The sequence below is a fragment of the Sturnira hondurensis genome, unplaced genomic scaffold (assembly GCF_014824575.4).
Source record: "Sturnira hondurensis isolate 20B ecotype Veracruz unplaced genomic scaffold, ASM1482457v3 Scaffold0002640, whole genome shotgun sequence".
Lineage (NCBI taxonomy): Eukaryota > Metazoa > Chordata > Mammalia > Chiroptera > Phyllostomidae > Sturnira > Sturnira hondurensis.
This window is the reverse complement of record NW_028075271.1, coordinates 1-25,509: the sequence shown is the minus strand read 5'-3', so window position 1 is coordinate 25,509 and position 25,509 is coordinate 1. Positions and strand designations below refer to the sequence as shown.

The following is a 25,509-nucleotide window of genomic DNA, read 5'->3' as shown; positions in this document are numbered from 1 at the left end:
ATGAGAGAGGCTGCAGCTCAGGGCCAGCATCCCTCCTTTTCGGCACCAGACACTGAACCTAAGCCCGTGATTGGCTGCTCTCCTGGCGGCACCAAACACTGTCTTCCCGTGAGCCCAGGGTGCCACAGGCTTCTGTTTGGGTATTATTAACTCTTTACATATTTAAGGTGAAAGAAAAAAAGCGATGGTCCTTTCTAGCCTTATTCTGCGTCTGGCTTCCGAAGGGCCTGGTTGTCTGCTGTCCTGTCCTGTCCTTACAGCGAGGCGCACCCGCAGGCCTCAGCCCGGGCCCGGCCTTGCATCGCTGTTTGTGTTGGAGTTGGGTCAAGAAGGGGCAGACGGAGCGGAGTGCACTGTGAGTGCCGAGCGGGTCAGGCACAGCCCCCTGGCCATTCTCCAGCCAATGGCTCTGGTCCATGGGCAGCTCCAGGCCTGGGGACGAGCAGACACACTTGGGTGACTTCACAGAAATCAGGGGCCAGCCTCCCCCAGGGACACCCAGCAGCTCCGGCTGCACGACCTCCGGGGCCTCCGACATGGTCAACGGCACCAACACCTCGGCCCTGGGCTACAGCTATGAGTACTACCTGGACTACCTGGACCCCATCCCCGTGGACGAGAGGAAGCTGAGAGCCCACAAACGTGAGTCCCGACCGGCTGGCCGGTCAGCCAGGCAGTGGCTATGGGGACTAAGGGACTCCCCCCACCTTCCCTGTCCCTTTGTTCGCTCAGCAGTGTCGTGGGCCAGTGGAGCCTGACCCTGCTCGCAGGGTTGTGAGCCTGACCCACGCAGGTGGGTCCGGGGTGGAGAAGAGGGGGCAGTAGAGGCCTCTCTCATCTCCTGTAAGACGCCTGGGCTCACCGCCCAAGCACACAGGAGCCCCTGGGAGCAGCCTTTCAGGTGGACAGCCGTCCGGACAGAACTGCCTTCGTTTGGGGCTCCAGGGGGTGAGGTGGACGTCTGCCCACGGAGATCTCGGCTTTTCTGTTGTCGGCATGGGGTGGGGAGGGTGTTACTTTCTCCATCCCCAAGACGACGACTTTGTAATTTCTGTTAAAATACCCACTGGGGTTCACGGCCTTCCTGGCCTCGGGAAGGACGGCCAGCACAAACTGACCCCTTTTGCTTATCTCCCTGCCAGCCTCCCTCTCTTGGGTAACCTGGCCCTTTGTCAGCAGTCTTCCCTGATTATTGCAGCTACTCAGTCAAGGTGGCTGACGCGCCATCGGGAGGAAACTAAGGAGCGTGAAAAACAGGACAACAAGCCTGGGCGCTGGGGCCCGGCTCTGCCCTCCCTGGGTCTGGGGGCCCCTGGGTGTTTCTGTCCGAGGGTGAGTGCGGTCACTGAAGGAGCAGGACGCTTTCCCAGCGGCAGGAAAGGCGGTCTGGTGCACACCAGCTCAGGGCCGAAGCCATTCTGATGGACGCCTCTGGTTCACAAGGGGAATAGAGCTGCAGGGAGGACCCATGGGGTCATCCAGGCTGTCTTGTGGGAAGTGTCCCTGTCCCCGTGCCACTCGTAACTTCCAGGGGTCACAGGCAGGCGCCCAGCCCGTTCGCTGAGGACTTGCCCCAGCACCTCCCGGAGCTTCTGGGGGTTTGACAGGTTCCGGTGCGTCTTCCGATGCGAGGTGTAAATAATCAGAGACCTGAGCTGCAGGGTTTTGCACAGGCAGCCCTGGACGGGGGAGGCGCACCACAAGGAAGGAAGCGGCAGGGGCGGGGCAGAAACAGGTGCCCACGTGTGTCTACTGTCCAAGGTCGGGGCCCCAGGACACGGGCCCACGCGGACAAGACTGATCTGCGTGTGGGGCAGCCTCTGTCAGGTTAACGCGCGTGCAATTCTGCGTCGGCTCCGCACACTCACACGGGCCCCTGCGTCCGACATCTGGCTCCGCCCCCCACCCCTCTCCTGGCCCCAAAGTTTCTCCCACTGCTTTGGGTTGGGTCTAAGAAACCTGTGCTCTTGACCTTTGGCCCCCCAACCCACAAACAACTTCCATTTCTGGGAAAAGTGGCTGATGTTCTCTCTGCTAGGGTTGGTTTGAGAAGACTTGCACGTTGAGCCAGAGTTAGGGGTTTATAGCCTGGTGACCACAGAAATGAAGTCATCAGATAAGACACCGCTCCCCAACCTCCCAAACCCAGAAGATCACATCAGTGAGGACGCTTGCCAGAGAGGCCAGCCACCCCCAGACCCCAAATCCTAGATGTTGGGGGCTTGACACCCACGGGAAGAGGCTGGTCTCGGCACCCCCTATGAAGAGTAGACATCCGTGGGTATTTTAACAGAGATGATCCAAGTTGCACATTTCAGGGGCCAGATGAAATGCCTCTGTTCCCCATCTGCATCCAACGAGAAGCACGAAATCTGTCACTTGAAGATGCTCCCCTGTTGTACTGGAACCCCAGACAAGTAAAGTAAGTGCTGCTGGTTTCAAGAGTGCCTCGGTGTCCCCGGAAGATCAGCAGGTCGATGGCAGAGGGCGGGAGCTCCCGCTGCGCAGCCAGACCCGCAGGCGGACACAGGTGCACCTTGGCCCCTTCGCTCCTCTTTCTGACCTGGTGTCCCGCCTTCAGGCCTTCAGAGTTTAATGTGTACGTTTCTGGCAAACAGTGTGGGGTTGCGCATGTCCTGTCTGGCGCCATCTCACTGAGGCGGAGAGGAAGTGTGTGCCATGCGCGTCCTGTCCGTGTGCGCAGGTCGGCAGCAGCCAGCTGCTTTGCCGAACCCCGCTTGGTTCTTCCACGAACTGTGGGTCCCAAAGAACTGGTTGTGGCCCATACCGGCTCCCACGGGTGCCCTGCTGTGGCAGCTTCAGTAGGAAGGCAGTCTGTCTGTCTGTCTGTCTGTCTGTCTGCCACTGTAAGAACTGCTGGAGGAAGTGCACACACACACCCCTGGGTGACCATTTATGAGCACGGCACAGGGACGTCGGTGGGAAGACCGAGCAGAGGACCTGCTGACCTGCCTTCCTTGCTCAGAGTGACCTGTTCAGGTCACGCCCTTCACCACGACCTCCACCCTTTGGCACGGGTGGGGCCCTTGGGCCAGAGCAGGGAAGGTGACTTTAAGCTGCATGAGGACATTTACTTGGAACAAACTTCCCACCCAGGTAGGCCCCCACGGAGGTACTCCACTCGGGTGCTCAAAAACCTGGGATTCTTCTTTCGGAACCGATGCTGCCGGCCACAGCACATACTATGAACCATTCGCAGCAGTGTTTCTTTTGTGTATTATATGGTCCTTTTGAGGGTCAATCCACTTTAGGGAAATAGTTACGAATCATGAAGAAACCAACTGGGTGAATGAAACTCGTCACCCAATATGCACTGGGTGTCAGAAACAAACTATGACCTCATAAAGTAGCAACATTGGCATGTGTCCTTGAAGGCCATTCCTACAGAAGGATTATAAATGTTCATGAGTGTTTGACAAGTGTTTGATCAATATACATATTTTAGGAGCATTGATATAATTCTATGGTAGAGAGAGGATGATTATTCTGAAGGTCAGTGTTCGTCTGGATTTGTAAGATTTGGCACGTTCGTTTGGAGAGTCGGCTGCTTCTGGCTGATTCTATGAGGAAAGTCGGCCTCAATGAACAGAGAACCCGAGGAAACAGAGTCTGTTTCTCTCCCTTGGGAAAGTCTGCAGGGCAGGTACAGGCCGCTCCACAGCACACTCAGGAACAAGCCTCAGTTGGCTCCCTGCTCTGCTCTCCCTCCCTCTTCCTCACGTTCCAGGCCACGTTCTAGCACCACATCCACGTTCTGGGAAGAAAATGTGGTGAGAGACTAAGAAAGGACACAGGTAGGACAAGCCCAGCAATCTCTGCAGGAAGACTCCAAGGAACTGTCCAGTAACCATTCCACTCAGATCTCATTGGCCAGGACCTGGTCACATGGCCATGTCTAGCTGCAAGGGAGGCAGGAAATGGCAGTCTTTGTTCCGGGCAGCCATGTGCCCAGCTACAGGCAGAGGCTCTGTTACTGGACAAGTGCTGGACAGTAGACATTAGAATTGATGGCTAGCAACCTATGCTGCGATTACTGTCCTTACATCTCACATTTTAGTGAGGCTGAAGGACACTGTGATAAGCCCTCTTAGCAGAAATAATATCATTCTATTTATAGACCACTTCACAACCATCAAACAAGGAACTAGGCCATGTGTGTGATATATGCGTCTTATTTAACCTATGTAACCGTCTGTATAACACATACTATCATCCCCATTTAACAGATGTGGAAACAGACTTAGAGATGTACAAACACCAGACTGATGGAGACCACACAGCTAGGAAACGGTGGAGTCAGAATTCAAACTCAAAACCACCCACCGCTGGAGCCTCGGGCCTTAACCCCACGTTAGTCCCCAGGGAGGGGAAATCTTGGAGTTAAGCTTCCACTAGGGCCTGGGACTCAAATGTGAGGAGCGTTTGGAGGAATGTTCATTAGGCACCGACCAAGCCAGGTGGTGCCAGTGGCCCTTTGGGGTTCAGAGAGGCTGGCCCAGCCCCCTCGAGCTCCCAGAAGCCCCCTCCCCTGCTGGTGTCTCCCTCTGAGACCCGTGTGCCGCCAGCCAGTGCTGGCTCTGCCCCGCCTCACGTCTGCGCTGCTCAAAAAGGCTTGTGAAGTGTGAGCAGGTGAGGCGCTGAGAGCTGAATGCGTGGGGGGTTGGAGATCCATGAGTCCCTGTGGGGCAAACTGTGGTGATCGAGGAAAGAGCGTCTGTCACGGGTGCGCTCTGTGGCCCAGGACGGGTGAAGGGACTCCCTGAGGACGTGTAAGAGTCGACCTCAGACCCTAACAGTTAGTGTCCAACACAGGGTCCCAGGGAAGGAGGGAAAGACCCGCCCCACTGTCTCCCGATGTGCCAGCAGCACCCAGGCTGGCTGTCACATCCACTCCGCTCTGTCCCCGGGCTGAGGAGCCCACAGCGGCACCAAGATCACAGAACTGTTTAAGGGGACCTTCTGGCTCCGAAAAATGGGAACGCGGGTGGTGAGGTCTGTCCTGAGTTCAAGGCTTTTCGATGACGTCGCCGGCTTTCTTTCCTGCGAGTCTGTCTTTGCTGAACCGACAACAACCGTGTGCTGGGAGCAAGTTCTCGGCAGCGTCCCGCTCACTGACTGTCCCGGCTGCCCAAGGTTCCCTGGGCCTCCCTCTCCACGCCTGCTTGCTCCTCCCAGTGTCGTGGTGCACATGCAGCCCCGGGTGGGCCTCCAGGAGACGGGGGGAGCATGGGCGTGTTCTGTAGGGCCAGGCCAGGTTTCGGGGGGCTCTGGGGCTCCTCCTCTCTTCGTCATCAAGACGAGGCAGGGTTTCAGGGCCTCAGCGCCTAGATAAGTTCTGCTGGGACCTCCAAGGAAATGGCTTCAAAACCTGGGTGGTCCAGGACCTCCCCTTGGCCTCCCTCCTCCTTCCCCTCCAGCTCACACCCTTCCATGCCTGCCCTGGGTCACTGTCCCCACACACCAGGCAGGACCAGAGACAGCACCTGTCACAGAGGCCCGAGTGAAATTCGAATTTTGTCAGAAGGAGCTGTTTCCTGTACTCAGTTCTCTTCCATCACGTTCTGTTGGAAAATGCAGCCGAGAAGGAGGGCTCCTGTCCTCCCCTGCAGAGGGTCAGCCTCAGGGCTCGAAGGGAACATTCTGCCCTTCCCAGCGCTGGGAGGGTCAGACCTCCGGGCTGGTTTCCGCGAGGACCAGGCTGGCCAACAGCCCGGACACACCCTTTCTCCCCCCTCTCCTCCCCCTCTCCAGCTTCCTCCCCTTTTCTCCTCCACACCCTCCCTTCCCTCCTTCCTTCCTGAGCCCTGCTGGGGAAGTGCAGGGAAGGAGACCGCCACAGTGGATTGGCAAGAGAAGGTTGTGGATGGCACGGTTGGGTTGCAAGTCCCAATGGGGGACTTCCTCTCCAAACTTGGACTTAGCAAGTTAGTTTAATTAGAGTACGTCCTGTTCACTATAGGAAGTATAGTCACACCCTCGGTCACACATGTTGGGGCCAGCGTACCCCAGTGGGGACATCTTGTCCTGGGCTCATGGGCATGTCTGGATGAGACACATGCAGACACTACTGGCGACCCCAGTGCTCTGAGCCCGTGGCCACCGTCACCCCCCAAGGAACCTGCCAACTGCAACAGTCCCCTAGCAACTCATGGGTGATCCCGCATGGCGCCCAGAGAAAACCTGCCAGGTTCCACCCGGGGCCAGAAGACACCAGCAGCTTCCTGGGTCTCCCCCCACCCCCGGGTCAGCCTCTCCCGCCTGGTCAGCCTCCACCACAAAAACAGCCATAGTGGTCACTGCAGACCTGCTTCCCCCGCCCTCTGCTGCGCCCTGAGGGGAGGACCAGCTCCGCCCCACAGTGGAGCAGGCCCTCTGACCTGTCCTGCTGCTCCCCCAAGGCCCCTGCCGCCCTCTCAGGGGAGGGGTTGCCCTGCCTGGGAGCTGCCCTGGCCCCTTCTTTCCCCACCAAGGAACAAGGAGGGGAAACTCTCTTCACTCACGGGGTACCCTTGAGTTGTTCACCGCTTCCCCTCAACAGATGGCCACCCAGACAAAGCCCCTTCCCGCTGTCCTTGTGCCCAGCAGCCAGGGCCAGCAACGGGGCAGGTGGGCGGGATGCTGGGAGGCCTGGACACCCCGCAGCACAGGCCCTTTCCCCCTCCATGGGGGTGGGCGGTGGGGGTGCGGCTCTGCGTGACTCACTAATGCTGCCCCCCGCATCCCACAGATGCCATCGCCATCGCCTTCTGGGTGGGCCTGATGGCCTTCGTGCTGCTGCTGCTCCTCACCCTGCTCTACGTGTCCTGGTCGGGCTCCCCACTGGCGCGGTAAGCAAGGCGGGGCGGGTGGCGGGCGGGCGGGTGGTGGGGCGAGGTCGCGACCCCGCAGCTGCGTGTCCCTGGGCTGTGGGAAGGGATGCCGTGCTGACAGGGATGGGCCTGAGGACCTTGTGCCGAGTGAGGGGCCAGACGCCGAGACCGTGGGCGGTAGGATGCCGCCGAGGTGAACCGCTGGGACAGGTGCACCTGCGGGCAGAGGGCGGGGCCGGCTGTTACTGATGGGGTCAGCCTTTCGGGGTGAAGAAAATACCCCACAACAGGCGGTGGTGAGAGCCACAGCTCTGGACGCGCTGGACACACTGGTTGTTTGCCTGGGAAGGGTGAACTTCACCGCCCGTGAACACGCCCGCGTACGCTGTGCAACACTACAGGGCCCAGACGACCTGGACGCCCGGGGTGGGGGGCGCTGGGCCACTCCCCAGGAAGGGGTCCAGACGGGGCGCCTGCGGCTGGCCACCAGTGCCTCGGGGGCCTGCTGCAGGCCTCAGGGCTTAACCTGCAGGTCAGTCTAGGAGCTCCAGGGAGTAACGGCCTGGCTCTTCCGGAATCCTCCCGTGCTGGCCCAGGGCCCCCACTCCGGTGTCCCCCGGCAGCCTGGTCTGCCCCCGGCCGCTGTGGCCCCTCTCCCTGGGCAGGTGGGGCCAGGGCTGGATCCCATGGGCTGGCAGAGAGCTGGGGCCAGGTGGTGCCGAGGGGACCTGAAGGAAGCAGGTTGATGCCACAGGGCCCAGGAGTCTCAGGCAGGGGGCACAATGGGCCAGCGCAGGAAGGGCAGAGCTGCGCTGATAGGGGGTGGCGTGGGGAGCCCTGAAGCCCCTCCAGCAACCAGAGGGAAGCCCCACACGGATCTCAGGGCCAGTTCCATGAGGGCCTGGGATCTGAGCATGTGCGGACCTGCCTGCCCGCTACCTGCCATGCGTACAGCCCCTCCCAGGGACCAGTCCCACGTGGGAGGCAGGGACCCAAGGCTGAGCAATGGAAAAATCCACCCTTCTTTCGGTTTTTAGAGCTCACGTTGTTGACTTCAAGCAGATTTTTTTTTAAGCAGATTTTTACCATCAAGAGATATTGGCGGGGCGGGGGTCAACCAACCAATGAAATCACCTGCAGTGAGTCCCGTGCCAGGACAGTCTGCAAGGACAGCCAGGGCCCTCCAGAGGGAGGCTCCCTGTCCAGGGACAAACTGCAGCTGCGGGGACACGCAGGGCCACTGCTTGCCCTGATGGGCTGGGCTCGCCAGGGACAGTGCTGTCCGCTGTCCAGGCCCCATGCCCCAGGTGGGAGGGGCTCAGGACAGCACCTCGGGTCCCACATAAGGTTCAGGGGGTGGAACCCCACGTGCTCCGGCCAGCTGCTCCTTCCATGCCAGCATCCTCGGAAAGGACAGCCCTGCCCTTAGGTCCCTCCTGGTCTTCTCGGTCCCGCCCAGCACTTCCTCGTTCCTTCCCTGTCTCCACACGGAGGCCTCCATGAGCGGGGCTGGCACTCACAGGGTCTGTTGGTTCCCCCACCCTGCCACTGCGAGGTGACACCCTCCCTACGGGCTCCTACTACAGGCAGGAGGATGGGGCACAAAGCCCCCAGAAGAAAGTGCTCTGGCCAGTGTTGACGCCTGCCTCCTGTCTCTGTCCTCTGTCCCCAGGAACCACGCCCAGCACCAGCCTACCTGCCCCTGGGGTCTCCGCCTGGACCTCCCCCTCCGCGTCCTGAGGCACCTGCTGCTCCACAGGCCCCCCCGGGGGACCCCGCAGGCCCCGCCCAGCTCCACCAAGGAGCCACAGCAGTTGATGCAGGAGGGCCCCGCCCCCTCGACCCCCACTGCCACCCAGGCCCACCCTGGCCTCCTGTGGGAATGGGCCCTCAGTGGGGACCCCATGGCATCAGCTGACGTCGGCCACAAGCCCAGCTGGCCACCCCCTGGAGATGGGACAGACGCCAGCAAACCACGGCCACTGCCGAGTGGCCCGTGACATGAACCAACCCAGGCACATGTACCACCCAAAAGCCACCGCAGGTCACGGGAAGGGCGGTGAGTGACCACAGCCGCACGGGGGCACGGGGGCACGCACACGGGAGCCGTGATGGCCAAGGCCGGCGCAGCCCACCCGGAGGTGGGGGCTTCAGTGTGTTCCCCAGCTCACTCGCTGCCGGTGGTCACATGGGGGAGGGGAGGGGAAGGTGACACATGTAAATAAAGGTTGTAGCAGCGCCTCACTGGTCTTCACCAGCCACGTTTCCGCCTCCACACTCACTGCTGCGACAGGGTGCTGGCCAGGGCTCGGCCAGCTGGTGCATCATGCGTAGGCGGCCCGGACCGGGGGGGCGGGGCAGGCCTGGCCAGCCTGGGGTTGTGGGTCACAGGGAGGCTGAGGGGACACGGAGCTCCCGAGGTGCAGAAGGGGCACAAGGGGGGACCGTGCATCCCCCCAACTCGAACCTACACGCAGGACCCCAGCTTCAGAACACTCTCAGGGCAGCTGTCCTGTGTGTTTGGGGACAGGACGGGGGAGGTGACCGCTGCCTGCTGACAGGCAGTGAGCCCTAACTGTGGCGGAGGGGACCAGTGAGGACAAGCAGCGCTCCAGTGGTGGCTGGAAATCTCACGATGGAAATGAGCAGAGTCTGACAAGTGCTGGGCCAAAGCAGGCTGCTCTCAGCAGTGAGACTGTCACGGGAGCTGACGGCCTCCCCTGGGGACAGGTGCTGGCGGCCAAGGGCCCCGGGAGTCCGGGTCCACGTGGGTTGGGGGGCCATACGGGTACACGCAGAGCCACACAGACGGGCTGCACTTCTGCAGGTGGGACACGCAGCACGTGGTGTCCCACATCCGTCAGCCTGGACACTTGTCGCCGTAGGGACCTGAGTGTAGAGTTCTGGCCGCTAGAATGCAGGTCTCTGTGAAATGAATGGCCGGTGAGCACCAATTAAGCAAAACACAAAAACTTGACAAAAATAGACATTTATTATCAAGTTTCAAAATCCCCTCTTTGGAACACAACTTTAGAAAATGCAGGCTCGCTGCCCCAAGCAGAGGTCGAGTCAGTTCTATCCTTCAAGGGTGTGACGAGCCTGTCACCTAACGAGACGGCTGGGAACCTCGGCAGCAGTTTATTTAAGACACACACAAAGCTTCGTCACGACTCCTGAGGGACAAAGGCACCGAAGCGACCCTGTCGGCTCCCCTGACGTGCTGTGGACGCTGTTGCTGTGATGTCAGCGCTGGGACCCTGCTCAGCTCACTGCGGCCCTTTCCTCTGAAAAATAACAAACCGCCAAGAGGAGGCGTGGCCCCACTGACCCCGAAGGGCCCCTGGCCACCGGTAGGTGACCACACATATAGTCCCTTGAGTTCACTCACTGGTCAAATAAATAAAGCTGACTTTTGTCAGGAAACTGAGTCCACGTACAAGCTTGTCACTGGCGTGCCTTCCGTGGAAAATGACCTGAACTTCTAGGACCCGGCCGGCAGGGCACTCTGCGTCGGGGCAAGGTGGTGATGTCCTTGCAGAGCCTGACGACAGCCTCCTGGTCACCACTTGGCGTGTCCCCCGCGGCATCACAGACCATCTGGACATGGGTGGCGAGGGTGTCCGGCCGCGGGGCCCCCAGCCAGATGTCCTTGATGTACAGCGACAGCAGGAAGGCCGCGGAGGCTGAGGAGAGGGCACAGGGGGGTGATTGGGGGCCGACGCATTCAGCCGGTGAGCAGTCCCCCACCACACGTGGGGGACGCGTGTGGCTAAGCACCCCACGAACCACGTGCACACGCGCAGCCGCCGAGGTGAGCAAGCAGATAAAAGAGATTGATTTTGCCACTGCTTAACTTTTGGGAGAACCATTCTGTCCACTGCAACAATGTATCTTTTTACTTGATGGACGTAGAAAAAGACGCCACAAGCCACATCTCCTCTCAGCCTGACCCCCCGCGCTGGGAGCCACATGGAAGCTTAAGGAGAGCGTCTCGGAGCCCCCAGCCACCCCTGCTGCGAGGGTCCACGGGGAGAGGATCTTCCAAGTGGACTCCACTGCCCACCTGCTGCCCGAGGAGAGGCAATCACCCGGCTACCAGCTGCCTACCGCACTTCTCTGCTCCCTGCGTCCCTATGAGAGGGACTGGCCCCCAGAGGGAGGAAGCCCCCCGGCAGGTGGCCACGGTGTCCCCTGGGCCCTCGTTCAGGCTGCCAAGCCTTTGCTGCTCGTGTGTGCCTGCACCCAAGCCCAGGTCAGGCACCTGCTGACCGCCGAGCACGCATACAGTGCATCTGCGCTGTGTGCACACATGTACATGCCTGTATACGCATGTGTCTGGCCAGTGTGCAACGGAAATGATAGATACTCAGGAGAGCCGCTGGTCTGCAGGGAAGGACAGTCCCCCGTGGGACACAAGGTTCCAGTCCTCCGCTATGAGATGATGTCACTGAAGGCCTCGCTCGCAAGCAAAGACGCTGGCCCCTGACCCTCACCCTCAGGGCCCGGTGGCGACTGTCCTCACACCCCAGAGCTGTACCGAGGGCTGCCCCACGCCCGTCCGTCCGACCCGCCAGCAGGTTACCTCGTGTGGCTTCCTCCTTGCTGTCCAGAGAAGAGAGGCGGAGGGTCTCGACCTCTGGGGGCAGGGGTGTCCCCGAGGGGCTCAGGGCCGCCACCAGCTTCAGCATGACCGTGTTGAGCAGGCAGGCCACACTCTGCTCGGGGTCGCCCAGCCCCTCTGTGCTCCAGAGCCGGCTGTACAGCTTGAATATGTTGCTCTTCACCGCACTGTCCTTAACCAGGTCGTCCACGAGTGGCGGCTGCGGCAAAATGTAGCTCTGAAGCCAGCGGAAGAGTCCGGCAGCCTCTGTCCTGCTGAGCGGGAGCTCAGCCGCGGACCGCAGCACCCAGCTGACCACCAGGGAGGTGATGCTGTACACAGGGCCCGTGGCACGGCTCTGCGGGGAGGCCTGGTCCCCGGGGTCCTGAGTGGGATCAGGACTGGGGAACACTGGCCCCCAGTGGGTCAGAATGGACCTCAGGAAACCCCTGCACGTCTCCAAGCTGGACGCCTGCAGGTCAGGAGCGGCTGTCTCCGCTGGCTCCTCCGCCTCCCCAGGCCTCCTCTTCCGGCCCCGAAGGCCCCTGGCTCGGGCTGACACGGCGGGCTTGTTCTCCTTGAGCATGTCTGTTACAGAGAGAAGACGGGGTGAGCCCGGGGCCCCTCAGATGGGTGGTGGGCGGACGGAGGGGCACCCATGGGCACCGAGGGGGTCGGCTCTGCCCCGCAGGGCACGCTGGCGCACAGCGGGTGCATGGTTTCGGGCTGGGGTGGCATCACTCCTGGGACAGGCCATCTCTCAGCCTTGTCTGCTACGGGAGTGCTGCCCAGAGAGGGAACAGCGTGGGATGCTCTGGGGGACACGTGAGTGGGGACACAAGACCGGAGCGCGGGGCCCTGCACGCACTCAGCAGCTCCTTGGAATGGGACTTCTCCGCGGCAGCTCTCAGGGCCTCCTGGAGCGCAACGTCCCCCTCGAGGAGGCTCCACTTGTGCAGGAAGACAAGGGCGTCCTTGGTGGACAGCACCGCCTCGTTCACGGTGAAGCGGCCCATGTCCTTGAAGGCCTGCACGACGGTGGCCCGGTACCGCAGCACGGAGTCCAGCGCCCCGAAGAAGCTGGCCAGGTGGGTGGGAGCCAAGCCGGGCCTGTTGGGAGAAAGGCACCAGCTGAGCCGTGCTGCCCTGGCCCTGCAGCCCCTGGATGGGGATGGCGGGGGGGCGGGAGTGGGCGCTCCAGAGCGGGGTGCGAGCACAGGCCACCCGCAGGCTGGCCGCGCAGAGGAGCAGACACGAGCGTGGGCCTGGCACCTGGGACAGCAGGTGGCAGTGCTCAAGGGACCTTGAGGGGATCGGGTCTGACTCCACCCTAAAGGACAGATGGACAGATGGACAGCGGGGCAGAGAGCCTGAGAGCTGGGTGTTGGCCGCCAAACAGACGAGACGGAGCCCCATCTCACCCCCTCAGACTGAGTGGGAGGCTCCAGGGAGCCTGAGATAGCAGGGCCCGCAGCTGGGCCTGATGCCGGCCGCTGGGGGCACCGTCCCTGTGACATGTGACGACTCAACGTCATCCGCTCCCCGTGGTCTGAAAACTGTGGCCGCTGTTGGAGCAGCAGCGGTCCTTGGAGACCGAGTGCACTTGTCGGCCCCCACTGACGACTTCAGAGAGGCAGGCACCCGCCTGGCTTTCACTGGGGCCGAGCCTACTTGGAGACGCTGCCTGCCTTCCGCCAGTCTCCTGGGTCTGGCCAGCAGATCGGAAGTGCGAGGGACACAGAGGAGCCCAAGGGGAACGGGGCCCACCTGGGGACACTGAGAACATTCCAAGGGCTCAGGTGAAAATGCTCAGGTTCTCAGGAAAATTCACGGACAAGGAGCCTGAGTGGGTGGGGCCGTGTGGAAAGCACGGTTCTCCTGCAGAACACCGGTGAGTGCCGGCACGGGGGGTCGCCAGCTGGGGAGCTGGCACAGCCGGGTTTGGGTCTTCAGGCCTGGACCAGAGCCCGAGGAAGGGGACGTAGGAAAGAGAGAAGGCAGCTAGAACAGGATTTTCCCACGCCACCCTCAGCTGGCTGCAGCTCCAGCCCAGAGCCCACCTGTAGGGACCAGACCAGACCCGGGGGACCAGTGGGAGGTGACAACCCCCAGACCGCACCCAGGGCCTCGGGGGAGGGGCCTACCTCAGGTGCTTCACCAGCGTGGTGAGGACGTAGAGGAACTCGTTGACCAGGTGCAGGGCCAGCAGCTTCGGGGGCTCCTGGGACCCAGGTGGGCCCAGCGGCTGGCTGCCTGGCTCCATCCCTTTGTCCCCCAGATTGGTCACCCACAGCCTGTGCAGCAGGCCAATGATGTTGGAGAGCAGCTGGGTCTCCAGGAACCTGTGACCAAATGCAGAATGCCCCTGTCACGTCCCCTCCTCCCCTGCCTGTCAGGGGGGCTGGTGGGATCCGCGGGGTGCAGGGGGCTGGGCAGGCAGGCGGCAGCCCCAAACGGGGGTGTAAAGGGGCTGCCACAGGCCCGAGCCCCCGCCCCCCCAGCGTGGCCTGACTCTCCTTTCCAGCCAGACAGGCGGCCGGAGACCCAACATCGCTTTGTGGGACCGACTGGGTTCCCACAGCCGGGTGTGCTTGCGCACGTTGGACACGGCCTGGAAGCCAATGGCCAGAGATGATTCTAGATTTAGGACACTTTCTGTTACAGAAACTTAAAAAAAAGAACTTTAAAAAACACACAACAGGCTTAGCCAGCCCTGCTTATTTCAGTAGTTGGCACCCTGGGAGGAAGTTCCCTCCCAGCCAGTGGTGTCCACAGCACGCGCCTGCCGTCCCCCAGGGAGCCTCAGGTTTGGAGGACCGCTAGGACCCGAAACAGGTCGCACCGCAGACTGACCCTGCCGCCATTCGTATGTGGAAGTCCTGACCCCAACGTGCTGTTGGGGGACGGGGCCCCGCGGGTGCAGATTAGCGCCCTTGTGAGAAGAGGAGGCGACACCAGCGTGCCCCTCCTTCTGTCCCCGGCCTGCGGACACAGCGAGAAGGCCGGTCCGTATGCCCAGGACGGAGGTCTCACCAGAACCCACCGACGCGGGCCCTGACCTTGCTCCAGCTCCAGAGCTGTGAGGGTTTAACCCCCGCAGGGAGAGCCCCCCAGTGTGTGGCAAGTCGTCACGGCCCCGAGCACTCAGACCCACTCGCACACTCTGACCCTGGGCGGGCAGCGGTCGGTGCTTGCCACCATCACTCGAGGGCCAGCAGAGGGGTGACCAACCAAACGCAAACCACCCGTCACCCCACTTTACAGACACGCAGGGATCCAAAGTGAGGGGACGCTGCGTTGGTGCATGTGCAGGGCACTTCAGCGGCAAGGAGACCGCAGCACACACCGCCGTCTCCGCGCTCCCCCTGCTGCCCGGCGCTCACCGGCTGCTCTCCAGGGTGTGCAGGGCCCAGGTGAGGAGGCTGTAGTCTCGCAGAAGTTCATAGGCAGATCTGGCGTCCCGGGCGGCACTCTGGAGAATTTCCAGAACCCAGTTCTGAAAGCCCAGAACACACAGTTACTCCTCAGAGGGAAGCCCTGACTCGGTCATCACAGGAACGACCTGAAAACACGGGCACGTCACAGGCTCCATCTGCAGGAGTGATGGCCCCACAGAACGCACCTCTCCCCGCGGGCGACAGCTAGGCCACAGGAGCAAAGGCGCGGCCCACCCAGGGTACAGACCGAGCTGGGTGAAAGTGTGGCGCCACTGGCTGCCCAGCCACAGAGGGCAGGTGGCCCCTTCCGTCCCCATGACCTGGGGGCATCAGATTTCTCACAGGCCATCAAACAAAAACTGACCACGCTGACCAGGCTACAGATGACCCCGAACACCAGGGGGTCCACCTCGTCACTCCTTCCAGCTGCCACGGTGCTCGGGGCTCCCACTGGAGCTCCAGACGCAAGACCAGTCGTCTCGGCCAAGCACCCCGATTGTTTGAGGGGGGCTGTGTCTCTAGGCTCGACCGGCTCCGAGGCTCACGGCTGCTGACTGGAGGTTTCCCGTGAAGGGAAGGCCGACCCACGGCATGCATGCACACTCGGGAGGCAGGCTGATGTCGGCCGTGCCCAGCCTGGGTTAGAATTTATGTGAACTTGACTTCCAAGCAGAACCTCAAGGGAGAGCTTCCCGTCCCACATGAGCCTCCGGCCGTGCCTACCTGCGCCGCCTGGTCGCACAGTGGGCTGTGGAAGAAGGACAGGAGGACGTGGAACACGCCACGCCGGGCGCAGAGCAGGAAGCAGTGCCTGTCTCGGATCCCCTGCCGCAGGAGCCCGAACAGCCACTTCCGCTCGGTGCTGTGCTGCAACCCAGGAAAACACACACTCGTTCTCGCCCTGTGGTGACACCACCGCTCGCCGCACGGCCGCCCCCACCGACCCCTTCCCGCCTGGTAATGAGCGTGCCCACTGCTGCCCTCCACGCGGCTTCTGGTCGGGGATGAAGGGCCAGGTTGGGGCGACACTGAGCGTGGCTCGGTGGATTGCGTTAACACTGAACTGGGCTCAGCAGGTGCTGCAACCCACAGGCAGCCTCTGCCCGGCGGCTGGCGAAGGGGACGCATGGGGATGTGCACACCACGGAGCTCCACGGAGGGCGCTCAAGGCCGCAAAGCTGCCCAAACGTGAACTCGCACCCCAGGCTCCTCCCCGCACCCAGCCCGCTGAAGCTGTGCTGCCGACCCCTCGCCGCCACGCCTCTGTGCCCGAGTGCTACGGCCGGCACAGTGCTGAGGGGCAGTGCCTGAGCGATGGTGGCTGGGAAGCCGGCCCTGGAAGCGTCTGGGCCTGCGGCTGGGGGCTCACCTGGAAATCAGAGCTGTAGAAGAACTGGTAGAAGCCGGGGACTTTGTTCACGTTCAAGTGCTCGTGTGACAGCAGGAACTTGTTGATCTTCAGGTACATGTGGTCCTCTGAGAACACGGGCAGAAGGTCATGCACAACAGGCCAGGACAGCCCTGGTCCGCGGCAGCCAGGCAGCATGGGTCTGGGGACCTGCCGTCGCCCCTGCCCCCGTGGGGCACTTGCCTGTGAGTGCAGGTCACCACTCCTGAGAGTGGGACGCAGTGACGCTGGTCTGCCCTGCTTGGGGGCTCAGGGACTGCTGCAGGGCCTACACCCACAGCCCTGGCCCTGCTCTGGGGGATGCCCGGCAAAGGCGGTTGGGCCAAGGTGGGCCTCCTTGGCTCTGGGATGTGGCGGGGCTGATGGGGGCAGACACCTCCTCGCTGCCACTTCCACCCCTCGCCGTGTGGCCTCTGGCTGGTCTGGGCTGCCTGCAGCCAACCACAGGACCACACGGCCGTGGTCGGATGTGGGCAGAGTGTGCCCAGACCAGCAGGCCAAGGTCACTGCTCCGGGGCCTCCACTGGGATAACACCTCGAAACACGCTTCCCTTCAGAGCCCGCACGTGGCTCATCGCCTGGCCTTCTCCTGCCTTCCCACGGTGAAAACGGCGCCACACAGAGAAAGTGGCGCGGGAGCGGACGGACTTTGAATCCCAGCTCCGCCAGCCACGTGGCTGGGGACTCGTGGTGGGGCCTTGGACGAGCTCTAACCCAGGCCTCACCTGAGAATGACTACATGACACTCAAACACCCCGTGGTCCCCAAAGGCACCAACATCCTGACTTTTCAGTAATAAATGTGGCCTCACGGGGGGCTGACTCCTACCGCAGCAGCTGGGCCACGGTCCCACTGGGCCTTGGTGACCCTGGTATGCGGACACCCAGGCTGACCACCTCTAGTGCAGGGCCCTCTCCCCTCCTTCCACACTGAGCGCATTTGGTCAGGAGCCCCCGAGCGCTCAGGTGGGGTCACCGTCCCCTCCGCTCTGCACCTGGGCTTCTCACTTAGTGTTTCCCGGAGGCCGGCCCACGGGGCCCACCAAGTGCCCCTGCAGTCGCCGTGCACAGCCCTGGATGGCCCCAGCCCACCTTCACTCCCATGTGTGCCGGCACTCCAGCCTCTCCCCACACTCGGGCCCAGCCATGCCCATTGGCAGTACCTGGTTTCAGCACCTGCAGGGCCGCCTTGGCGATGAAGAGGGCCAGCGTGAAGGTGAGCCTCATGTTTGGGGTGCGGACCCCACCCCGGACCACGTCTAGCAGGTACAGCACCTGTGGCCAGGATGCGTGGAGGCCCTTCAGAACCGGTGCCACAGCCCCACCCTGCAGCGGCTAGCTCCTTGCACCAGGGCTGCCCAGAGGACGCTCCTAGGCCGTGTGCCTGGTCGTCCTCCATGAACAGGCATGCAGCCAAGGGCAGAGAGCGTCCTGGGTCCATCCGACAGCTCAGCCCCTCCTGTCCCCACGTCCCGTGGCACTAAGCCTGGGTGTCCCGGGTAACAGCCGCCTTAACCACTGAGTGTAAACCAGAGACAGCCAGCAGAAATGAAACAGCTCCACCCACACACGGCACCAGAGTGTTTGGAAGGGGAGGCCTCTCTCAGCTGCCCCCTCTGGCTGGGGACCACAGGCAGCCTCCAGTGTCACCAGCTGGAGGGAAGAGAGGTCGCCCAGCAACTCAGACCCTAGCAGATGGGACAGTCAGCCAGCCTCGGGGGCCCCCCCGTGTACCCTCGGCCCCACCCACCTGGGGCTGCTCTCGGAACCGGGCCCCCTCCACGTGCGCGTAGTAGGCCGCCAGGACAGAGTAGGCTGCAGCTCGCATCTGGGGGTCATAGCTGCTGAGGGCTGCGAAGGTCAGGCCCAGAGCATTTGAGTCCAAAAATTTTCGACAATCCACCACAAATTCTACGGGAAATAAAATAACGTTACACACACACACACACACACATGAGATTCCGCAATGCTTGTGTGATGTGGCAAATTAAATTTCCTTCTGCACTTCTCCACCTGCTGCATGTGCTCGATGGAAGAAATGCAGGCCTCCCCCAGCTCCCAACTCCTGCTGAAGCTGGACACCAGACCAATGTGCCTGCCACAGCCTCCAGTTGCCCGGCCTTCAGCCTCCAAGACACTTATAGATCCCAACCAGGGTCATCAGGACTCCTGGGAGAAGAGCGGAGGTGACGATCAGACCAAAGCACGAGCTGCTGACACCCCCTGGCAGCCCAGGGGCCAGGGCAACGCCCCCAGGGGTCAGCAGAGAACACCGGTCAGCTCGCCACCCAAAGCACTGTCCACGGGCAGCTGGCCAGGAGCCTCGACTGGGGCAGACCACCCGGCCAGCCCACCGGCTCCTGAAGACCGACTCTCCCTCCTACCGAGGCCCTGCTCCTCCCGTCAGCACAGAGCAGCTTCCCGGGCCTGAGTGAGAGTCCCAGTCCGAGGGGCCTGAACTGCCACCTGAGGCCCTGGAGATGTGTGGCCCCTCCAGGAGAGGAGGAGCCAGAGAGGAGGCCAGGTGCACAAGGGGACCCACCTGAGCACATCTTAAAGGGCCTGGTTAACACAAATACAGTTCGGGATACTTCAAGTCCTCTTTAACGAAAACCAGGACTCCTCACAAGACCAATATACTGTCAAGAGACAGCTCAGAGTGGACCTAGGCCACTGTGGCAAAGTGACCGAGCAGCCACGCAGTGCACGGAGGACCCAAGAATGACGGCAGCTGCCCTGTCAGAAATGACTCCAAATTCAGCGCTGGGGTGGTGGCTCTTTGAAGTACAGTAAGAAAACCCTGCCAACCTAGAAGTGTATACTCTATGAGAATCTTTCAGAAGGGGGACCTTTTTCCATTAAAAAAAGCTGAGCAAATGTATCACCAGCAAAGCTGAACTGCAAGAATTTTTAAAGGAAGAATTTTAGGCGTAAGGAAAATGATAGAGGACGGAAATCTGGAGCCACACAGAAAAATGAGGAGAAAAACTGGTAACCAGATGGTACATACAAAAGATTTAAACCTCTTTGAAGTGTAACCAGCCACCTGAAGCAAACACACACGTGTGTGGGCTTCACGCACAGAAGGGACACGCGTGAGTGAAATGGCACAAGAGCCAGGCAGAGAGGCGGGTGTGTTGAAGACACACCCACGCAACAAACACGGGACAGGGAGAGCTGCGGGGGCAGAACAGCCCAGACCCCTAACGTCACACCCACGACGAGGGTCCTCAGCTGGCTCGCATGCTTTCGGCAAAGGCCGACACACCTGCACACACGTGACTACGGAGGCCCATGGGAAGGGGCGTGGCCCTCCCGGGAGCAGAAAACGCACACACTTCCATCCTGTCTCTCCCACCACCACCCTTGGACGCCCACCCCCGGGCTGCGGGACACAGAGTGCAAGTAGAAACACACTCGAGACCAGAGAGGGCTGACCGCAGTGGCCCCCCGGCGCCCGAGGACGGAGCTGGCGTTTGACCCGCCTGCTGAAGACCCAGAAAGGCAAGAATCAGGGAAACGTGGAGGACAGAGGGACGTTGTCAGCGTCTTGAGGAAGCCACCGTGTGTCAGAAGCACGAAGGGTTCCTTTGTTGGAGATCACGGAGCGAGTGGTGAGAAGGCAGCCCGGGCTCACTGGGGTCACTGACAGTCCTGCGCGGATGAAGGGCGCAGGTCCCCTGGCTCCGCGGCCCCGCCCCAGGGCTGCGAGTACCTGGCCTGGTCAGCTCGCTGAAGAGGTGCAGGAGGAAGCAGGGGTCATAAAGGCCATCGAGATCCGTGGTGCTGCTGTCTCGGAACAGCGGGTCCTGCGCATCCTGTGAGAGCCCGGGCGGGCGGGCGCGTGTGTGCTGCTCAGCCCCCAGGGACCCAGGGACCCGGGAGCCCTCCCCCCTGTGCCCAGACCTCAAGCTGGTGTTCGAGGACACTGAAAACGGTCCTGTGAGATGATGGGACCTGGAGGGCGGGCTCTACATGGAGCGAGGGCTGGGCCTGCAGGGTCTGGCCTCGCGGGGTCTGGCCTCTGCCCCTCCCGGCAGGGCTGATGTGAGCCTCACTGACAAGCTGACACCAGAGCCTGTCCCGGGGAAGGGACACAGGCCCCCCATACCTCGGGGGGCAGCAGTCTCCGGTTCTGGGGGAAGTGGAGGATGGTCTTCATCATTCGGTCCCGATCCAGGAGGCGGAGGACGTCCCCGACGCTCGGCTGCTGCCACAGCGACTTGCCCAGGCTCCTGCACGTCTTGTGGTGCTCCACGGCTGCCGGGCCCCACAGCAGCACCCTAGGGCCGAATGGGGAGCAGACAGGTCACGGGCCCAGCAGGGCCAGAGCCGGTGGCGGTAACAGTGGGAGGGGCCGCCGCAGGGAGCTGTGACAGCAGCTGGCACACGCCGGGCACCGCCCTGCTCTGTCTGTCCCTCACTCCTTGTCTTAGCTTGGGGAGAAGGTGGGAGGGTGGTGATGCTGACGTGAGGAGGTGGGGGACAGTCAGGGATAGTGACACAGGGCAGCACCTAGACAGAGCTCACGATGTGCCAGGCACTGCTCCAGCCCTTCATGAATCCACGCAACAAGCCAGGCCCCACCTGGCCCCACCTAGCAGCCGCAGGAGGCGGGGCAGAGAGGAGCCGCTGGCTGGGCGTGGCAAAGCCAGGGTTCAGACGTGGGCGTCTGGCTGCAGACCCTGGCTGAGCATGGCAGGGGCCTTGGCAGCCCTGCGGACGGAAGCCTCTCCCAGGCAGCCTCCAGCACAGCTCTCGGCCGCCCCCTGCCCACGGCCGTAGCCTGCCCCCACCCAGCTCCCCCTGTTGTGGGGTGCACCCCAAAGGCTCAGCTCCGCACAGGGCTGCTCCTCTGCCGCCAGCTGTCCAGACGCCTCTGCCTGAGCCCAGTGCCCTTGACTCCTCCACCAACCCCACGTCCGCCACACCCTCCCTGCCGTCCCGCAGCAGCCCCGACGCCCTGAGGGTCCGGAACAGCGGGTCCCCCACGGGGCGTGGACTGGAAGCCAGTCTGAAAGGAGGCCCGGTCATGACTGTCTTGCCTGGAGTGCTGGGCAGGGGCCGTGTGCACAGTGGGCGCTCGGCCGGCGTGGGGGGGCAGCAGAACTTCCAGAGGGGTGCCCTCCCCGAGTCATAGAGTGAAGTCTCCGCTTCAGGAGGGTGGCCCACTGGACACGCCACTCGGATGGCACCCTCGCCAGTGTGACACTTGCCCCCAGATGTGTCCAGCCCCCTAACTCAGCCCTGCCCCAGAGAACGGCACTTCTCAATCCGGCATTCTCAGAGCGAAGACTGTCTCCTTTTTTTTTTTTTGAAGGAGGGAGGGCAGCTTCCAGACTAACAGCTGGTATCACATTAAAGACAGTGTCCCACACTGTCAATCTCTCTTCCTCCTCCTTGCAGAGCTGGGCTGCGCCGCTCTCCTTGGCGCAGGGAGCTCGCTGCCTGTGGCCACATGCGAAGCTCCTCAGCGCATGGGTCCTGGGAGGGCGTCAGGGCAGCAGGGAATCTAGGGCATCCCCTAAGAGAAGCACATCGCCCAGTCCCCGCCTCGTCCCTCGTGGAAGCGGGCAGGACCCAGGGGGAGGCCCAGCAGATGCTGGCCAGGCCCCCCTGGACACCCAGGAGAGACGGAGAGAGACAGACAGACAGATAGACAGACGGACAGGAAAGAGACACAGACACAGACCCGAGGGGGGTTGCCACCAGTGCACGGTTTCCATGAGCGTGACTGCACCCAACCCTGCAGTCGGGGGCCGGGACCAGGGCCCAGCCCAAAACAACAAGCCCCGTCAGCCCGCAGGTGGCCCTGGAGCCACTGACTGCAGCCTGGGAGCCAAGGGAGTGGCATCCACCCCGCGCAAGGACCAGCCGGAAGGAAGGGAATCGGGATGGGGAGTCTGCTCCACTGGCGCCCCCAGAGCCCGCCATGCCCAGGCCCACACCCAGGCCCAGCTCCACGCTCACCTGAAGCTGGTGAGGCTGAGGCCGCTCTGCTCGTAGGTCCGCAGGAGGAGCAGGATCTTCTGGTCTGCAAATCAGTTGCAAGTCAAGTCAGAGAGCGGATCTCAGACACGCCCGCCCCGTCACAATGCCCGGTCCCCGTCTGGTCCCCGTGCCCCCGTCCTCACCCAGGACACTGAGAGAGGCACCGTAGGCCCCGAGGAGCACAGCGAAGTGGCTGCTGTCACAGACGGCCGGGCACAGCCTCACCACGCCCGACACCAGGTCCACCAGCGCCTCTGGGAGAGAACGGCAGTGAGCACGGGGGGGCGTGTGAGGGAGAGAGGGGGTACGCATTTCGGGGACCGCTCAGCGCTTCACCTCCGAGCAGGCCTGGGCTTAGGGCTTCGCCTGGTCCCCTCCCCCACTCCTTCCTTTCTGCCTCCTCCATAAGCACCTCGGTGCCGACACAGCAGAGGTTGGTCCCGCCGCCCCTCCCAAACCTCACACCACGAAGACTTTAAAGCCTGACTCTCTCCCCACAGCTCTCACCCAAATCTGACACCGCTCTGCCCGCCTGAGCAGGAGGCCATGGCCCGCCCATGCCTCTGCCCCCCAGGTGTGAGTCACCATGCCCCGGCCTCGTGCTGGCCCCTCAGGGCAGACCCCCCAGGGTGGGGACAGCATGCTGTCCCCGAGCAGAGCGTGGCCGGGCGAGGGCCAGCACTCTACAGCCTCCCCAGCACTGGTGCAGGCACGCACTGACCAGGATGGGGCTGGGGCCTGGGCCCTCAGTGTCCTCTAGCCGGGACCTGTCCACAGAAATGTTCGACCCTTTGCCCTTGACAAAGGCTTCACCTTTCCCACCGGGACAGGTCACGCGGCTGCACAGTTTCTCTCCTGTCAGACTGCCCTCTAACTCCCAGACTCCAACGCGCGCCCATGACGCGGTTGTGAGACTGTAAGGCGACTGCAGCGAGCCAGGGCCTTGGGGCCAGGCCCCACACACGCCACAGGACAGCTCTCTGGGGCATGGGTCGGACATCCCACACCCTCCGGTAACACTGCCTCGGTCTGCAAACATGTGGGCGCTGGGCTTTGGTGCCCAGTGAGCCCAGAAACCAGGAACCAGCACCTGCATGGAGGGCGGGAGGGGGGCACCTTTCACTGTGCGGTCAGGGTCGTCCTCCTCGGACTTCAGCAGGGTGGGCAGGAACAGGGAGTGCTGGGTGAGCAGCGTGTGGACCGTTGGCAGCGGGAGGAGCCCCGCGCACACGGGGCTCTCTGGAAGGTACAGGAGCTGCACGGCGGCGTGGAGGGCCTTCAGAAACGCGGGGTCCTGGTACCGGAACCTAGGAAGGAGAGCCGGCAGGCAGGGAGCTTCGTAAAGGGCAGTCTCATGTCCCAGGGAACTGTAAAGACACTTTTTCTTGGCATTTTATTAATAAAACCTTCTGCCTGTGTTTTGGTAAGTTAGGGGTAATTTGTTGTTTTACAACTACAAAATTTATTGCATTGAAATGGATTTTCTGTGATAGAAGTCATGTGAAAAAGTGAAGGACTTAATGTACATGACATATATAAATGCACAAGTTTTATAAAGAAATCAATGCAAGGAATTTCAATTAAAAAGAGAAAGAGAACTTCGGCACAGCACACACAGTGGGGAAGGTCACGGTTGCGTCTCACACCTGGCACCCACATCTCCCACTGCTGGGCACGGCGCCGCTTCACCACAGCCGGGACCCCCCAGGGAGCCCCGGAAAAAAGAGGGTGTGCACATATGTTCTCTCGGCAGTGCAAACACCAGACTCCCCGCCAGGTGGAGACACAGGGCGGCAGAGAGCCTGGGCTGCAGCTGAGGGGCCGTCGCTGCCCCGCCCGCCCAGCAGGTGACCTCCCCATTTCCTGACCTCAGCCACCCCCCAGGTCCCTGCCGGGGCTCCGGGGCCTCTGTCTCCTAGTCCCTCCAGAGCCCACTAAAAGGACACAAGCGTCCTGCGTGAAGAGGAAAAAAACGCCTTCACGTGTGAATGCTGTGAGAAGCCACGCAGCACACAGTGGGCATTCCAGAAACAGATCGGCCAAAGACGGAAAAAAATGCCGCCCCGCACAGTGGCATCAGTTGTCATCAGCCTGTGACCGGTTGCCGCCTCTCTCCATTTGGGTAACGCACTCCCCAGTTTCAGGCTGGACAGCCAGCGAAACCAGCACCACGGGCGCAGGGAAGCACTACCAAGGCGACCGTCCAGCTGCTGAACCGCGAGTCGGCTGCATCAGCTGTGGGGGGCGGGGGCATGGAGGGAGTGACAGCCCGGGCCTCCCGCACCAAGTCGAGTCAGCCAATGGCGTGGAGGACAACAGGTGTAAGATGCTGTCGAAGCGAAGCCACACCTAGGCTGACAGCCAGCCGGTGACCCTCCCTGAGGAAACCTGGCGCGGGGGAGCCAAGAGACCACAGCAGTCAGTGCTGGGAGGCGGGGACCGAGGGGGAGAGCCCCCGCTCGGGTAGGGGCTGGCCTGGCCGCCAACTGAGGTCCGGAGTCCACAGACAGGGTGCCCCGTGGCGGTGAGGATGAGGACGGAGAGCTATGCGCAACCACAGCAGTGGCTCGGAAGCAGGGAGGGAGCGATTCACGCGTACACGGTGTGGCCCACTGTTCAGACAGTGGCGTGCTGACCCTCGAGCAGGGACCATGACTCGCTCAGCCGGGACAAAGCTTGGCCTTGGCAGAGCGTTGTCGTCGGGTGAGGGAGGAGCGAGCAGGTGGGGGCGGACACGGAGAACAGGCAGCACTTGCAGTGCGGTGCCTGCGTGCTGGTCTCGGCCGCGGGCCGCTGGGTCATTGCCACGTCCAGCTCCGTCAAGCATGCTGTCTGACAAAGTCCGAGCGTGGGGAGGGCGGCTTCAAAGAAGCGCGTTCCGGCCTGGCGGGCGTGGCATGAATGGATGTGTGGTGTTGACTTGTCTCTCGGTGTTCTAACCTCTACCTTTCTGATAATTTGGAATCTCCTAGAAATGCTGACCATTCTCAGAGCGGAACAGCAACTAGGTCAGGCTGAGAACAATATCACCTTGGCCTTTCCCCAAAAAATAACACCTCCTTCCCTGACCTGATTAAGCAACTGTAGGATAAGATGATATCAGCCAGTAGGGGGCCTGGAATACCCAAGGCAGCCCCCTTGAGTAAGTCCCGAGGCAAATCCCTCTAATGAAATAGCCCCTGAATGTCTAAGGTTGTTGGAATAACAGCCCCTCCTTTACCTTGAATAGGGACATATATCTATT

General features: G+C 62.0%; 2 protein-coding genes across 2 annotated transcripts; one reads left to right on the top strand and one right to left on the bottom strand.

Annotated features, from left to right (window-relative positions):
* Positions 1 to 430: 430 nt before the first annotated feature.
* Positions 431 to 9,051, top strand: MRAP (melanocortin 2 receptor accessory protein). The gene is given in 4 exon segments (XM_037040550.1): positions 431 to 642; positions 6,749 to 6,848; positions 8,503 to 8,773; positions 8,775 to 9,051. Coding segments are annotated over 4 exon segments (600 nt in total). The 5' UTR covers positions 431 to 536; the 3' UTR covers positions 8,898 to 9,051.
* A 752-nt stretch (positions 9,052 to 9,803) lies between these two features.
* On the bottom strand, positions 9,804 to 25,067 carry LOC118983238 (nucleolar pre-ribosomal-associated protein 1-like). The gene is made up of 16 exons (XM_037040549.1): positions 24,902 to 25,067; positions 24,457 to 24,500; positions 23,382 to 23,649; positions 22,409 to 22,519; positions 22,245 to 22,308; positions 20,386 to 20,557; positions 19,990 to 20,092; positions 18,025 to 18,185; positions 17,438 to 17,549; positions 16,237 to 16,343; positions 15,591 to 15,734; positions 14,814 to 14,926; positions 13,575 to 13,772; positions 12,299 to 12,540; positions 11,413 to 12,018; positions 9,804 to 10,513 (listed from the first exon to the last, which is right to left on the bottom strand). Exons 1-16 carry the CDS (start codon positions 25,065 to 25,067, stop codon positions 10,275 to 10,277), a joined length of 2,850 nt encoding a protein of 949 aa, XP_036896444.1. The 3' UTR covers positions 9,804 to 10,274.
* Between the last annotated feature and the right edge of the window lie 442 nt (positions 25,068 to 25,509).

Coding starts and splice junctions, on each gene's coding strand:
- LOC118983238 (XM_037040549.1), bottom strand. CDS start 25,067: ATGACCCAGCGGCCCGCGGCCGAGACCAGCACGCAGGCACCGCACTGC. Junction 24,501..24,901: donor GTCATGGTCCCTGCTCGAGG/GTCAGCACGCCA, acceptor CGCCCCCCACAG/CTGATGCAGCCGACTCGCGG. Junction 14,927..15,590: donor TGTGCGACCAGGCGGCGCAG/GTAGGCACGGCC, acceptor CTGGGCTTTCAG/AACTGGGTTCTGGAAATTCT.